The following is a 16,987-nucleotide window of genomic DNA, read 5'->3' on the forward strand; positions in this document are numbered from 1 at the left end:
AAGGATGTGGGCTGAGTGAGATGTTTGATACGCTTGCCTCCAAGGGAACCCTTCCTTTCCACCTTTTCTTTCATCAGTTCAGTTCAGTTCAGTTCAGTCTCTCAGTCGTGTCCGACTCTCTGCGACCATGAATCACAGCACGCCAGGCCTCCCTGTCCATCACCAACTCCCGGAGTTCACTCAAACTCATGTCCACAGAGTCGGTGATGCCATTCAGCCATCTCATTCTCTGTTGTCCCCTTCTCCTTCCACCCTCAACCTTTCCCAGCATCAGAGTCTTTTCCAGTGAGTCAACTCGTCGCATGAGGTGGCCAAAGTATTGGAGTTTCAGCTTTAGCATCAGTCCTTCCAACGAACACCCAGGATTGATCTCCTTTAGAATGGACTGGTTGGATCTCCTTGCAGTCCAAAGATAACCACCAACTTCAAGACTAAAAAGAATGGCTGGTAGGGAATGTTCACTCATGTGGAGGCAGTGACCCTGGGGGCATAGTGTCCTGCCAGGATAGCCTGAGGTCAGAGAGAATCAGTGTCTGATGCACAGTGACCACCTACAAACACCAGAGACTCTTCTAAGAAGCCTTTAAAATTTCCCTTGGAATTAAACTTCCTAACTCAGAACAAAGGTCCATCTAGTCAAGGCTATGGTTTTTCCCGTGGTCATGTATGGATGTGAGAGTTGGACTGTGAAGAAAGCTGATCGCCGAAGAATTGATACTTTTGAACTGAGGTGTTGGAGAAGACTCTTGAGAGTCCCTTGGACTGCAAGGAGATCCAACCAGTCCATTCTAAAGGAGATCAACCCTGGGTGTTCATTGGAAGGACTGATGCTAAAGCTGAAACTCCAATACTTTGGCCACCTCATGCGATGAGCTGACTCACTGGAAAAGACTCTGATGCTGGGAAAGGTTGGGGGCGGGAGCTGAAACTCCAATACTTTGGCCACCTCATGCGACGAGCTGACTCACTGGAAAAGACTCTGATGCTGGGAAAGGTTGGGGGTGGGAGGAGAAGGGGACGACAGAGAATGAGATGGCTAGATGGCATCACCAATCTGTGGACATGAGTTTGAGTGAACTCCGGGAGTTGGTGATGGACAGGGAGGCCTGGCATGCTGTGATTCATGGGGTCGCGGAGAGATGGACATGACTGAGCAACTGAACTGAACTGAACTGAACTCAGAAGCATGTCCTCTGTCAGAAAGAATTCTCAATTGTGTTGACTTGAGCACTGCCTGTGTGTGTGCTCAGTCACTTAGTCATGTCCAACTCTTCTGAGACAATATGGACTGCTAGGTTCCTCTGGCCATGAGATTTTCAGGCAAGAATACTGGAGTGGGTTGCCATTTCCTCCACCAGGGGATCTTTCCAACCTAGGTACTGAACCCAAGTCTCCTGCATCTCCTGCATTGCAGGTAGATTCTTTACCTCCTGAGCCCTCAGGGAAGCCCCAAATCTTGTGCATGTGTGCTTAGTTGAGTCCGGCTCTTTGTGACCCCAGGGACTGTAGTTGGGCTGTATTTAAGCTATTCTGCACCCACTTTTAAAATGAAAGAAAGAAAGTGAAGTTGCTCAGTCGTATTTGTCTCTTTGCGACCCCATGGACTGTAGCCTACCATGCTCCTCTGTCCCTGGGATTTTTCAGGCAAGAATACTGGAGTGGGTTGTCATTTCCTTCTCCAGGGGATCTACCTGATGAAGACATCGAAGCCTGGTATCCCACATTGTAGGCAGATGCTATTACTGTCTGAGCCACCAGCACTCCTGCTAAAGTATCCCACTCCTGAATGGCTTGGGACAGTTCAAAGGGAACCATTAGGCTTTAGATCTGGGCCTCGTGGCCCATAAGGGGGGAAGTGTTTCTCTGACTTTTCTATTGTTCTTTCATCACCCTCCCCTGGCTTCTCTTTTTCCCAGGATTCTCCTCTCTGTCTTATAGTCCATCAATTGTTTTGGCAGCTTGATCACCAACCCCAAATCTGCAAGAGAAAGTCAGGTTATGGAGCAACATGGGGTTTCTATCAAAGTCGTCTCATTACCAGCAGGTACTGCAATGCCTCATAGTGTTGTTGGGATACACTCTGCCCACGTGAAAGAAGATTCTCCAAAAAGACCACACATCCAAGCACATCATGTAACCTGGGCTCTATGACTTGACAATTTATCTTTCAGTATATGTTCACCTTAATGGCAACAGCTTGTGCATATGTGGCATGTGAAGGTCCAGCTGTATGGTCTGATTTGGAATTTTGTAAATGACTATAACTGGATTGGGGTCTATAAGAAGATCCAGAAGCCTTTAAAAAAATTGTTTTACCCTGACCAGATTTTATTTGTTCTCACCATTTAATAGCATCTGTTATTAATATAATAAATATCATCATATAACTGATACTTGCTATATTATTAGCTTTATATATCACAATATTTGGAATAATGTATATTACCTTTAGTCTCATTGATTTTATTGTAAAATATTTCAACCCTTCAGAAAAAATACAAAACAACATGATAAACAGCTGTGTATACATCACTCAACTTTCACATTATAGATATAACCGATATTCCCCAATTGTTTTTCTAATCTTAATTTCCTCACATGTTTCACTGTGAAACACCTTTAATGATGCATTGTTGATAACTTTACATTCATGTCATCTTTCCTACAACTTTATGCATCTATAAAAATTGTAGAGAGTAGCTATCCAAGCATTTAAAAATCATTAAATATTGTACTGTACAGATCATTTTTAGCAACTCACTTTTTTCACTTGACTTTATGGTTTTGTAATTCATTGATAAGTTTTGTTCTACTTCATTCATTCAGACTATAGTTAAGTCTTCCCCTTTAGGGACACCATGTGAAATACTCATTTTCCAGTTGATGAAAAGCTAGCAGTTTTCTTTTGTTGTTGTTTTGTCGCTAAGTCATATGTGACTCTTTTGTGACCCCATGGATGGTAGCCCACCAGTCTCCTCTGGCCATGGGATTCGCCAGGCAAGAATACTGGAGAAGGTTGCCATTCCCTTTTCTAGGGGATCTTCCTGACCCAGGAATTGAACCCATGTTTCCTGCATTAGCAGGCAGATTCTTTACCACTGAGCCCCCAGGGCAGCCTCGCTTTCTTTATTCTGTTAAAAATAGTGCTGCTATGAATATTCTTATACACAGTTCTCTCTGACCATGAGCTGGAGTTTCTCTTGGGTGTTTAGGACTAAACCAGCTGTATCAGAGAGTGTTTTCAATGTGATAACTACCTGTGTTGTTGTTCATTTGTTGTCGTGTCTGACTCTTTGCAGCCCCATGGACTGCAGCACACCAGGATAACCTGTCCTTCACTATCTCCCACAGTTTGCTCCAACTCACGTCCATTGAGTCAATGATGCTATCTAACCATCTCATCTTCTGCCGCTCCCTTATTCTTTTGTCTTCAATCTTTCCCAGCCTCATGGTCTTTTCCAATGAGTTGGTTCTTCACATCAGGTAGCCAAAGTATTGAGCTTCAGCTCCAGCATCAGTTCTTCCAATGAATATTCAGGGTTGAATCCCTTTAGGATTGACTCGTTTGATCTTCTTGCAGTCCAACAGACTCTCAAGAGTCTCTCCATCACCACATCTCGAAAGCATCAATTCTTCCACACTCAGTCTTCTTAATTGTAACAAATACTAAAGTGTTTCTTTTTCTATGTGTACTTCTCTTAAACCATAAGTTCCTAGTAAGGCATAGGATTCAGTTCAGTTCAGTTCAGTCACTCAGTCGTGTCTGACTCTCCACGACCCCATGAATCACAGCACGTCAGGCCTCCCTGTCCATCACCAACTCCCGGAGTTCACTCAAACTCATGTCCACAGAGTCGGTGATGCCATCCAGCCATCTCATTCTCTGTCGTCCCCTTCTCCTCCTGCCCCCAACCTTTCCTAGCATCAGAGTCTTTTCCAGTGAGTCAACTCATCGCATGAGGTGGCCAAAGTATTGCAGTTTCAGCTTTAGCATCAGTCCTTCCAACGAACACCCAGGAATGATCTCCCTTAGAATGGACTGGTTGGATCTCCTTGTGGTACAAGGGACTCTCAAGAGTGTTCTCCAACGCCACAGTTCAAAAGTATCAATTCTTCGGCGATCAGCTTTCTTCACAGTCCAACTCTCACATCCATACATGACCACGGGAAAAACCATAGCCTTGACTAGACGGACCTTGGTTGGCAAAGTAATGTCTCTGCTTTTGAATATATTATCAAGGTTGGTCATAACTTTCCTTCCAAGGAGCAAGTGTCTTTTAATTTCATGGCTGCAATCACCATCTGCAGTGATTTTGGAGCCCAAAACAATAAAGTCTGACACTGTTTCCACTGTTTTTCCATCTATTTCCCATGAAGTGATGGGACCAGATGCCATGATCTTTGTTTTCTGAATGTTGAGCTTCAAGCCAACCTTTTCACTCTCCTCTTTCACTTTCATCAAGAGGCTTTTGAGTTCCTCTTCACTTTCTGCCATAAGGGTAGTGTCATCTGCATATCTGAGATTACTGATATTTCTCCCAGCAATCTTGATTCCAGCTTGTGCTTCTTCCAGCCCAGCATTCCTCATGATGTACTCTGCATATAAGTTAAATAAGCAAGGTGACAATATACAGCCTTGATGTACTCCTTTTCCTATCTTGAACTAGTCTGTTGTTCCATGTACAGTTCTATTCCCATTTCTTTCAGAATGTTCCACAGTTTATTGTGATCCACACAGTCAAAGGCTTTGGCATAGTCAATGAAGCAGAAATAGATGTTTTTCTGGAACTCTCTTGCTTTTTCCATGATCCAGCAGATGTTGGCAATTTGATCTCTGGTGCCTCTGCCTTTTCTAAAACCTGCTTGAACATCTGGGAGTTCATGGTTCACATATTGCTGAAGCCTGGCTTGGAGAATTTTGAGCATGACTTTACTAGCGTGTGAGATGAGTGCAATCGTGCGGTAGTTTGAGCATTCTTTGGCATTGCCTTTCTTTGGGATTGGAATGAAGACTGACGTTTTCCAGTCCTGTGGCCACTGCTGAGTTTTCCAAATTTGCTGGCATATTGAGTGCAGCACTTTCACAGCATCATCTTTCAAGATTTGAAATAGCTCAACTGGAATTCCATCACCACCACTAGCTTTGTTCGTAGTGATGCCTTCTAAGGCCCACTTGACTTCACATTCCAAGGTGTCTGGCTCTAGGTCAGTGACCATGTTATCCTGACTATCTTGGTCATGAAGATCTTTTTTGTAGAGTTCTTCTGTGTATTCTTGCCACCTCTTCTTAATATCTTCTGCTTCTGTTAGGTCCATACCATTTCTGTCCTTTATCGAGCCCATCTTTGCATGAAATGTTCCCTTGGAATCTCTAATTTTCTTGAAGAGATCTCTTGTTTTTCCTTTTCTGTGGTTTTCCTCTATTTCTTTGCACTGATCACTGAGGAAGGCTTTCTTATCTCTCCTAGCTATTCTTTGGAACTCTGCATTCAGATGCTTATATCTTTCCTTTTCTCCTTTGCTTTTCGCTTCTTTTCTTTTCACAGCTATTTGTAAGGCCTCCTCAGACAGCCATTTTGCTATTTTGCATTTCTTTTCCATGGGGATGGTCTTGGTCCCTGTCTCCTGTACAATGTCACTAACCTCCGTCCAGAGTTCATCAGGCACTCTATCAGATCTAGTACCTTAAGGCATAGGATTGTCCCCTAATAATTCCTCAGCGTCTGAGACAGTACATATCAGAAACTCACAAAAGTGTAGGGCCTAAGACCTGAGGCCACCAAGCATAACTTATTGATGTTTTTCCTGCCCTACACTCAGTTCTACAAAGAAAAACATTGACAACGCTATATAAAGTTTTGCCTGTGGGGTAATAATTCTATTGTGTCATCTAAAATTGGTCCCAATAAACATGGGAAAAGGGGATTTTCATTCATTCAGTGTTTATTAAGCAAATATTTATTCAACACATACTGTATATGCCTGGTGTTACTAAGTTGCTACAAAAACAGCACTGAACAAAATAGACAAAATCTCTGCCCTTATGAAACTTAGATTCAAATGCACCTGAGCATATCAATGTGTGTATGTGTTGTGAGAAAACAAACTAAGTAAACAAATAAGTGACTAGTATTTCATAGAGGGGTAGGTGCTGTGTATTCAGGAAAGGTCACCTGCTTTTCTATTTGAGGATGTGCCCCATTTGGCAACAAACAAAAATGTATGCAAAATGGGTTACTTCCAATACATCACTGTTATAGTGAACTCAGCTTAAATGCAGAGTAGGTAATTTCTCTTCGTTACAAATCATGATCTCTGGGGAAAACACAATGAAAACCTAAAACTTCTAAGTTTTAATCAGGTCCCTAGGATTTCCCAATTCACATTAACCCCTGGGTCATATTAACAGGTGTCTCCCTGGGCACCAGCAGATGCTATATCCACCCCATAGACTGGAGAGGACACTCTGGCAGAGCCACCATCAGAAATCATGTCCTGTAACTCGTGGCACCTCAGAGCCTGATGTACTGAGGTCTGTGCTCTGACTCTTAGTCCAAAACACACTCAAAACAAAAACAACAGCAAAGAAGAAGAAGAATCTCTGTTCTGGGCTGTTCATCTCTAAACTTCATCAGAGCTACTTGCTCTTCCTTGAGAACAAGGAAGCAGAGGTAGCAAGTCCCAACACTGAAGTCTCCATACAGAAGGGTGAGTGTTGAATTTTATCTACCCTGTTACTCATCTTCCAAACCTCATCTGTGGAAGCCAAGGATTCCCTGAAATGACAGCTTTCTCTCTGCTGAGATGACCACTGATCATTGGGTGGGCCTGGTAAACTGTCAGAGCAGAAGTGGAGCAGAGATGCTGTTGTCATGAGTCCATGGGTTACTGAATTTTATCCCTGTAGAACTTGCCTGTTAGTGTTTTTGATACACGTCTTTAAATATTTCCTCAGCCTTTATACAGAGGAGAAAACAAAGGCACACAGAAGGGTGGGTGGGGGTTTCTTCTCGAATTCTGGGTCTCTGTCATTAAAGTGGGGTTGGGTGGAGAGAGCAGGGTACTCATTTTAATGTTACCCTCTGTCCTGTTCCCCAGGTATGTCCTAGGGAAGAATGGCCCCAAGGAACAAATCTTCAGTGACTGAGTTTATCCTGCTGGGTTTAACACAGCAGCCAGAACTCCAGCTGCCTCTCTTTTTCGTTTGCTTAGCTATTTATGTGGTCACTGTGGTGGGGAATATTGGCTTGATTATTCTTATTGGTCTCAACCCTCACCTGCACACTCCCATGTACTACTTTCTCTTCAACCTTTCCTTCATTGATCTCTGCCACTCCTCTGTCATTACCCCTAAAATGCTAATGAGTTTTGTAAGCCAGAACATCATCTCTTATGCAGAGTGCATGACTCAGCTCTGTTTCTTCTCCTTCTTTGTTATTGATGAGTGCTATGTTTTGACATCAATGGCCTATGACCGATACGTGGCCATCTGTAAGCCCCTGCTCTACAAGGTCTCCATGTCCCATCAGGTCTGCCTCATGCTGACGGTGGGTGTATACGTGATGGGGCTTGTGGGTTCCATGGCCAATACTGGGTGCATGCTGCGACTCTCCTTCTGTGATGGAAACATCATCAATCACTACATGTGTGACGTTCCTCCTCTCCTCCAGCTCTCCTGCACCAGCACCTCCATCAGTGAGCTGGAGATTTTCATTGTGGTGGGTGTCAATGTCGTAGTGCCCAGTGTCACCATCTCCATTTCTTACATCTTGATCCTCTTGAACATCCTTCGCATCCGTTCTGCAGAGGGCAGGTCCAAAGCCTTCAGTACCTGCAGCTCCCACATAATTGTGGTTTCTCTTTTCTTCGGATCGTCTGCATTCATGTATCTTAAGCCTTTTCCTGCTCGATCTCTGGATGAAGATAAAGTGTCCACAATTTTTTACACCATTGTGGGGCCAATGGTGAATCCTTTCATCTATAGTTTGAGGAACAAAGATGTCCAAATTGCATTGAGAAAGACCTTGAAGAAAAGATTATTCTGAACTAAAATTTTGTTAGTTATTGATGCCACATCTTAGTATGGACACACAATGTATAAAGACATAGAGAACATAGAAATTAAAGTAGAAACGCAAGTGATTTAAATCATAGCATAAATTAAGTTCATTATATAAATCACTTCATAAGAAAAAACACTGTATGGAAAAGGAGGATAAACCCTTCATCCTTTCATAGAAAATATGGTAAGTAGTCATTGTATCATTGTTCAACTTATTTTCAGAGACTATAAGGTTTTAAATTGAGAAAGTTGAATGGTGATGTATCAAGGAATGGTGAGATTGTCAGATTTTTCATGGGGAGTAGGGAAGGAGAGGGTAGGGAGAATTGAGAGAGTAGCATTGACATATATACACTACCGTGTGTAAAATAGATAGCTACTGGAAGCTGCTGTATAGCACAGGAAGCTCAGCTGGATGTTCTGTGATGACCTAAAGGGGTGGGGCACAGGGTGGGAGGGAGGGGATATATGTATACACATAGCTGATTCATGTTATTGTACAGCAGAAACTAACACAACATTGTAAAGCATTTATACTCCAATTTTAAAAAATAAAATGAAATAAAATTTTAAATAAAGATTTCAAAAGTTTCTCTTTAGCTATCCCAGGGACATCAGGTACAAATGATAGTGTTTATTTAATCAACAAATTGAAACTGAGCACCTATTCTGCATCAGTTTGTGTTTTTAAACAGCAGAGATACCATGGTGAACAAGGCAATGTTTGTGCTCTCACAAGGCTAATTGTGGGAAGGTGGAGGTGGGGTGCAAGTGGGCAGCAGGAGGAGTCAGATTATGAGCAAATAAACAGATACACGTGTATAGATGGGAAATGCTATGCACAGTCTTGAATTAAGGAGATGGCACGAGAAGAAACTATGGTTACTTCAGACTGGGTGTTCAGGAAGGATTTTTCTGAGGAGACATTTTAACTGAGAAGAGGGAAATTGGACACACAGAGAGATAAGAATATTCTTCACAGGGGAAAATCCATATGGGGACACTGGAACAGAGTGGCCATCTGCAAGCCAAGGAGAAAACAAACCTGTCAACACCTTGATCTTGAACTTAAAGCTTCTAGAACTGTGACAAATAAATTCCTATTTTTTAAGCCACCTAGTATGGCATTTCTTTATAATAGCCCTAACAAACTAATTCATGTACTATTTACTGAAAACTATGAAATATTTTAAAAGAGTTGGGACTCTTTTTAATGCTAAATATAGTCACATGAAATTTGATGGTCAAAAAGCCATACCTAACAAACTTACTTTTACTGAAAGACTAGTCTCTCTTTCTGTTCTGTTCTGTTCTGTTCAGTCGCTCAGTCGTGTCCGACTCTTTGCGACCCCGTGGACTGTAGCCTACCAGGCTTCTCCATCCATGGGATTCTCCAGGCAAGAATACTGGAATGGGTTACCATTTGAGTCTTTTCCTTAATTCACTGAATTTCAAGACTGTACTAAAAATAACATTCATCAAGATGTCAGGAAGTGAATAGTTTTATGCTTGTGCAGAGTTAGTGCTTTTGGAGCAAATTTCCCTGGAATTCAGGTCATAGGACAAGTCTTAGAAAGGTCAGGATGGAGGAGGCAGGCTCCTCTCTGCCCCCGATTTCCTGGGGCGAAGGCACAGGAAGGCCAGTCTCAGAGTCAGCAGGCTGCAGCAACTGCTTTCCTCTTTCTGCTGTTCTTAGCCACCACAGCCATCCAGGCTGTGGGTGAAAGAGAAACCCGTTCGTTTTCCCATGTGAGCTTGAGAGAAATGTACATACTGCTGTTTTCAGATGCTATTCCATCTCCCAATTTCAATTGGATCCTTACAGTGTTTCTGCCTGCTTAATTGTTATCATTCTGTAATGCCTCTTCTTTATTAAAGATTAAATGTCCCTGGTAAGCTTCCTATGTCCTTAATGTATGTTTTCTGAAATTAATATAGTGACCTCAGCTTTCTTTTGAGTGTTACCATGGTATATATTTCTCCATCCTTTTACTCTTAACTTAAATCTTTACATTTAAAATGAGTTTCTTCTAGACAGTGAATACTTGGTATTTTTTTCATTATCCTTAACTCACAATTGGGTTCTGGGACCATGTCATGGCTTAGCCTAGCCTTCCTTCAATGTGTTCAGCATACTTACATTAGCCTACAGTTGGGCAAAATCATCTAACATAAAGCTAGAATGTTGTTTTGATTAAAATATACAAAGAATAAAAGCTATTTATAATAAAGTGTTACATACCTCACGTAATTTGTTGAATACTGTGCTGAAAGTGAAAGGCTTTGCAATTGAAGGAATATGGGCTGTTTACCCTCATGGTCGAATGATTGATGGGGAACTGCAGCTTGTTGCTTTTGACCCGTATTTATTTTAGACCCATGGTGAAGTTGAAAACTCATAAATCAAACCGTCCTAAGTCAGGGACCAGCTGTATTAATAAACCTGAGTTAATATCATGTTTATAAGTGCTTTCTACTTGTGTGTTGTGTTCTTTGTTTCTTTATCTTCCCCTTTGTTTTCTTATCCTCCAGATTTAATTGAGCATTTTCTATTATTCCATTTATCTCCTATCTTAATATATCAATTATCCTTCTTTTAAAATATTTACAGTGGTTATACTAAAGTTTACAATACACGTTTTAATTTAATCGAATCTACTTTCAAATAACTCTATATGACATCATCTATAGTACAGGGAACTTGGACGGTTTCTACTTATTTCCTTCTGTGCTCCTATGACACTGATGTTATTCATTTCACAGAACCATGTTGTAATTACTAATGCATTGTTGTTACTATTATTTTAAACACACAGTTATCTATTAGATAAATTAAGAAGAATAAGACAAACTTTTTATGACTATTTTTTCCCTCTGATGCTCTTTTTTAAATGTCAGTTCAAACTTTTGACCTATATTCTTTTCCTTTTGCCTAAAGAACTCCTTTTAGTATTTCCTGCAAGGCAGTTCTGTTGACAACAGACTCTCTTAGATTTTGTTTGTCTGAGAATGTCACCATTTCAGTTTCAAGTTGAAGGATAATATTATTGGATTTAAAATTACAGGTTGGTGGTTTTTTTGTTTCAACACTTTAAATATTTCACTCCATTCTTTTTGATTGCATGGTTTCCAATGAGAGTCCCTCTGTAATTCTTATCTTTGTTCCTTACAGGTAAAACACTTCTCGCCCTTGGCTTCTTTAAGATTTTTGTTGTTGTTGCTGTTTTGTTTTGTTGAAATATACTTGATGTACATATTATGTTATTTTCAGGTGTACAACATAGTGATTCAATATTTAAACAAATTATGAAATGATCACCATGATAAGTCTGGTAACCATCTGTCCTCATACAAAATTATTATAGTTTTATTGACCATTTTTCTTATGCTATGTGTTCCTGTGTCATTTATTTTATAACTGGATGTTTGTACCTCTTAATTCCCTTCACCTATTTCTCTCATCCCTCACACCACCTCCTCTGGCAACTGCTCATCTGCTCTCTGTATGTGTGAGTCTAATTTTAGAGTTCACATATGAGATCATACATTATTGTCTTTCTCTGACTTATTTCATTTAGATCATCCATAACATAAATGGCAAGATTTCATTCTTTTTTATGACTGAGCGACATTGCCTTACTCCATACCAATCTTCATCCATTTGTCTGTCAGTGGACACTGTCACCATCTTGTCCTTTTTTCTATTTTAAACTACTTAATTTTACATGAGTACCTATCATTCATTTGGTGACAATTTTGTTAATGTTGTGAGGTACACATTGAGTCTCTTTGTAAATTTGTTTGCTTTTTGTGTATCTAATTATTCCTGCCTCACTGTGTAAAAAGCCTGCCATCTCTTCTTTAGATTGCCTTTGTCTTTTTTCACAATTATTGTTTCTGATGTATGTGGATCTATTTCTGGACTCTGTATTTCATTCCATGGAACTGTGGATTCTTTGCATTTTTTTATTATTGAGTGAAAGAGTGGTTTATTCATTTTGGATGCTTAAAACGTTTGCATGCCTGCTCAGTTGTGTCCCAGTCTTTGCAACCCCATAGACTATAGCCCACCAGGCTCCTCTGTCCATGGGATTCTCCAGGCAAGGATACTTGAAGAGGACGCCATTTTCTCCTCCAGGGGATCTTCCTGACCCAGGGATTGAACCTGTGTCTCCTTTAAAAAAAATGTGCTTCCCAGGTGACATTAGAGGTAAAGAATTTGCCTGCCAAAGTACTTTGGATACCATAATAAGTCGTGTAGTAACTAAGTCGTGTCCAACTCTTGTGACCCCATGGACTGTAGCCCACTAGGCTCCTCTGTCAATAGGACTTACCAAGCAATAATACTGGAGTGAGTTGCCATTCCCTTCTCCAGGGGATCTTCCTGACCCAGGGATTGAACCCAGGTCTCCTGCACTGCAGGCAGATTCTTTAGCAACTAAACTACCAAGGAAGCCCATTTGGATACTAGGTCCTTATCAAACATATTTCTCTCATTCTATATGCTGTTGTTTTTGTTTTTTTAACCATCTTGATAATGTATTTTGGAGGCATTCGTATTTTGAGCAGTGTGAAGAGTTAAAGTGCCTGGCACTTTCAGACTAAGAAGGAAAACTTCTCTATTAAGTATAGTATCTCACTTGACTTTTTCTTTACTTTTATCCAAAACTTAACCATAGTTTTGATAGTTATGTTTTTATTGCAGTGTTCCAGTGTGCCTTTATTACAATATTTCAATTGCCCATTGGGTAGCTTAAGATCATGAAACATTTTAAACTAGCAAGGAACAGATCTGTGCTTTCAGAACTTATTCTAACAGCTGTGTACATAGCCAAATGAGGGGGAGTATGTGGGAAAATCTGGAATAACAGCTGGAGTCACCATATTTCTACATGTAGTTCAATAGTTCAATAAAAAGCTAAAGTCAGTGTGGCTGTAGACCCTAATGCTGAGCATGTGAGAAACGTGAGAAACACTCAGAAGGCTTTCAGAAAAGAACAATGTAACTTATAGTTATTTATGCAGTGCCTACTGTGTACTCTGCACTATACACAACACTGTGAGAAAAGTAATAAGACAGAAGACATGTTTGTCCTTATAGAACTTATAGTGTCTAGGGGGACACAGGAATTAAAGGGGAAAATGAATGCCTGGTGAGTGTTATGATGGAGGACCTATTGGAAGTTTTGACAACATATATGATGATAGCTGATATTGTTTGACTATATACCACTTGACTGGTACTATTATAACCAATTTTTGTACAGTTTTTAATTTCATCATCAATACAATGCAATGAAAAAGATGCTATCATTATCACCACTATTTTAGAAATTTTGAACCTGTGGCATGGAATTTAAGCACTGTGCCCAAGTTAGTAAGCATGGCGGTAGGACTTAAAGCCATACCCTAACTCTGTATCCCCCAGTTGTTTCTATGATGAGAAGGACTTGATGACCTCAGTTAATGAAATAACTTAATACATTTAAGGACTCAGCTAGATCCTCAATTAGAAATTTCCAGTAGGGGTTTAAACATAAAAACTTTAGAAAGGAGAAAGTCACTCAAAAATATTTGAGATAACTCATGAAAGACAGTAACTGAAATTAGTTACTAGGGTCTTTGCATAATTTATAGTAAAGATATGAAGAAACCTATAAGCACTCTCTGGAAATTTTCCATTTAGGATGTGGAAAGACAGAGTAAGAATCTGTAAATAGATTTTTCTAAAGTGATGAAGATGATAGAAAGATGGGAGTCTACTTTTGCCTCTGCCTTGGGGGATGTACAGTCCCTGGAGTGACGTGTAAACTGGATTCAAATTCTGAGTCCCTAAAGAACTAAACAGAGAATATGGTCCAGAGTGTAAACCCAACTCTCTTATTTCTTTGCACACACATGGACTTTATTCCCTGAGGAGAGACTGAGTAAGCTTCCACCCTGTTTATAATCAAGAGCACTACATCATTAAACCACATTCAATCTTCTGTGTCTTATCAAGTGGCAAACCTGATAACAATGACCCTGCTTCTTGAGAAGACTTGAAGTCATAATCTGAAATTAATATCTGTAGGTCAGAAAGATTTCCAGGGGGCATGTCTGAAATTCAGTCTGGGCTGCATCCTTTTAGAATTTAAGGAACCTCAAACCTGAAACTGCCTTTCCAGGACCACAGGGGTAAATACCAAGGGAGAGCACCAAAGAGGGTGAGTTTCTGAATTCTGTTGATTTAATGTCTGTCCTGTTTTGAGACGGAAGGCCAGGGGTATCAGATCTGCCACTTTCATTCCCGTTGTGCGCACTCCTGAGATTCAAGTGAAACTGTCAGGAGAGTATGTTCACGGGAGATCAAAGAGTGTTCAGAGATTAACAGGCTCAGAAAATGCAGTATCTCAGTCAATAAGTTCCTTCTGCCTGAATGAACTCTCACTTTTCTACATTTATGGATTTTATTCTGTGAAATGGAGCAGTAACTTAACCTCCTCTGGCCTTTTGCCCCTTAATTTTTGTTTAGAGACAACGTGGTTCCCACTCCACCATGTCTATAATGTATTAGAGGTCAGCACCAGGGAGCTAGGGTCTCTGCCTTCTAATTTTACTGGTGAGGGGAGGGAGGGCTTAAGTGAATGAAGAAACGGTGAGATGTAAGAAGGAAGATTTTGTCCTGGCACATCCCTCTCTCTTGTCACTCATTGTTATGATAATGGTAAAGGCAGATTCTGTGGGTCCAGGTTGGCTAGTCTCAGACATGCTCAGTATATACACTTTCATGTAGGATGAGATATTGTCAGAAGGGCTGAGTTGTTCTCTAATATTACCCTTTTCTCCTGTGTCCACAGATTCCCTTAGCGAAGAATGGCTCCTAGAAATGATTCTTTTGTGACTGAATTCATTCTGGTGGGGTTAACAGACCAACCAGATCTTCAACTTCCCTTGTTCTTCCTGTTTCTAGTAATGTATATGGTCACTGTGTTGGGAAATTTTGGCTTGTTAACACTAATTGTGCTGAATTCACACCTACACACCGCCATGTACTTTTTCCTCTTTAACTTGTCCTTCATAGACCTTGTTATTCTTCTGTATTTACACCCAAAATGCTGGCAGACCTTTTATCAAAGAAGAATATGATCTCTTATATGGGGTGCATGACCCAGCTCTACTTTTTCTGTTTTTTTGTCATTTCTGAATGCTATGTGTTGACATCAATGGCCTATGATCGGTATGTGGCCATCTGTAACCCACTCTTGTATAACATTGCCATGTCCCCTAAAGTGTGTTCCAGCCTTATGCTTGGTTCCTACTTGATGGCATTTTCTGGTGCCATGGCTCACACTGGATGCATGCTGAGACTGACCTTCTGCAATGCAAATACCATCAACCATTATTTGTGTGACATCCTCCCTGTGCTCCAGCTCTCCTGCACAAGTACTTACGTGAATGAGCTGGTAGTTTTCATTGTGGTGGGCATCAATATTATTGTGCCCAGTCTCACGATCTTTGTCTCTTATGGTCTCATCCTCTCCAACATCATCCAAATATGCTCCACAGAGGGCAGGTCCAAAGCCTTCAGCACCTGCAGTTCCCACATAATTGCTGTTTCTCTCTTCTTTGGTTCAGGGGCAATCATGTATCTTAAACCGTCATCTGCTGGGTCCATGCATGTGGGGAAAATCTCTTCTGTCTTTTACACTAATGTGGTTCCCATGATGAACCCCTTAACCTACAGCTTGAGGAACAAAGATGTTAAATTTGCTCTGAGAAAAACCCTGGGGAGGAGAAAATTTTGATTAGAATCAATTTCTCTGTGCAGATTGTCATAGGCCGGGAGATTGATTCCATGTGCTTGTTTTAATAATTTTAGTGGCAGCTTTCTCCCTATTTCTCACCATGGGAAAGGAAATCTGAGTCTTCTCTCAAATTGTTCAATTTTTAGGTCTTTTCATCTCCATTTTCACAATTTTCTTATGTTTCCCTGATGTTTCTCATTTAAGAAAAGCATTAAGAAACAAGTTATTCTCTTTTATTTTAAAATTATCATTATGGATTTTTTTTCACTTGGAAGATGAACAGTACTGCTAACAATCAACAAAGTAGCACCACTCCAGTGTTCTTGCCTGGAGAATCCCAGGGACGGTGGAGCCTGGTAGGCTGCCGTCTATGGGGTCCCACAGAGTCAGACACGACTGAAGTGACTTAGCAGCAGCAGTAGCAGCAGTGTGAGCTTAAAGTTTTTTTAAAGTCTGATTTTGAATGATCAATAAAGTAACACCTTGCACATTGGGGGTTTCTTAAATGCCACTAGTGCCACTGGAAGCATGAATCAAATAATCTGTCCTAACTCTTTTCTTTCTCCTACTGTGGTCAAGACTATGACTCAAATGCCAGTTTCATAATTATAGCAGATTCCATAAAATCTATGTAATATACCCCATTTTGTAGCTGTGAACATCGTTCATTAAGCTGGTTTCACCTCAGAGATTTCATATTTACCTTCTACAGTCAAAGAAGCACAATAGATTTTCAATATATATTTAACATATGGATAGAATACTGAAAGAAATATTATTCATTTAGTTAAAATCACACAGCTGCTTTATTAAAAAAGAAAGTCTATAATAGACTATAAGCCTCGTATTTCAAGTCTACCACTCTTTCTATTATACTATTTGCATAACACATATGAGAAAACATTTGCTTTGAAAGTTGACTTTTTATATAAAAAATGAAATATTTTCAGGATCTTGTAATTTAGAGAACAGAGCATGGGAGGAAAATTTTTCATGAACGTGTCATTTATCCATGGTCCAAAGAGACAGAGTCAGTAAGTAAGAAGTCCCTTGAGGGAATGGACAATGAGGTTTAGAAACTGTATTTCATTCTGAATCTTTACTTTGAGCTGTAGAATACTGTAATTATCCTCCACTG

At 40.4% G+C, this 16,987-nt stretch overlaps 1 protein-coding gene and 1 pseudogene across 1 annotated transcript; both read left to right on the forward strand.

Moving 5' to 3' along the window:
- Positions 1 to 7,100: 7,100 nt before the first annotated feature.
- Positions 7,101 to 8,045, forward strand: LOC129548535 (olfactory receptor 8B3-like). The gene has a single exon (XM_088832467.1). The coding sequence runs from the start codon at positions 7,116 to 7,118 to the stop codon at positions 8,043 to 8,045; it is 930 nt and encodes a 309-aa protein (XP_088688593.1). The 5' UTR covers positions 7,101 to 7,115.
- Positions 8,046 to 14,917: 6,872 nt separating this feature from the next.
- LOC129548536 (olfactory receptor 8B3-like) lies at positions 14,918 to 15,849 on the forward strand (annotated as a pseudogene).
- Positions 15,850 to 16,987: the final 1,138 nt, after the last annotated feature.

This window comes from Moschus berezovskii, chromosome 25, assembly GCF_049115385.1.
Source record: "Moschus berezovskii isolate FMDL1 chromosome 25, NW_MosBer_1.0, whole genome shotgun sequence".
Lineage (NCBI taxonomy): Eukaryota > Metazoa > Chordata > Mammalia > Artiodactyla > Moschidae > Moschus > Moschus berezovskii.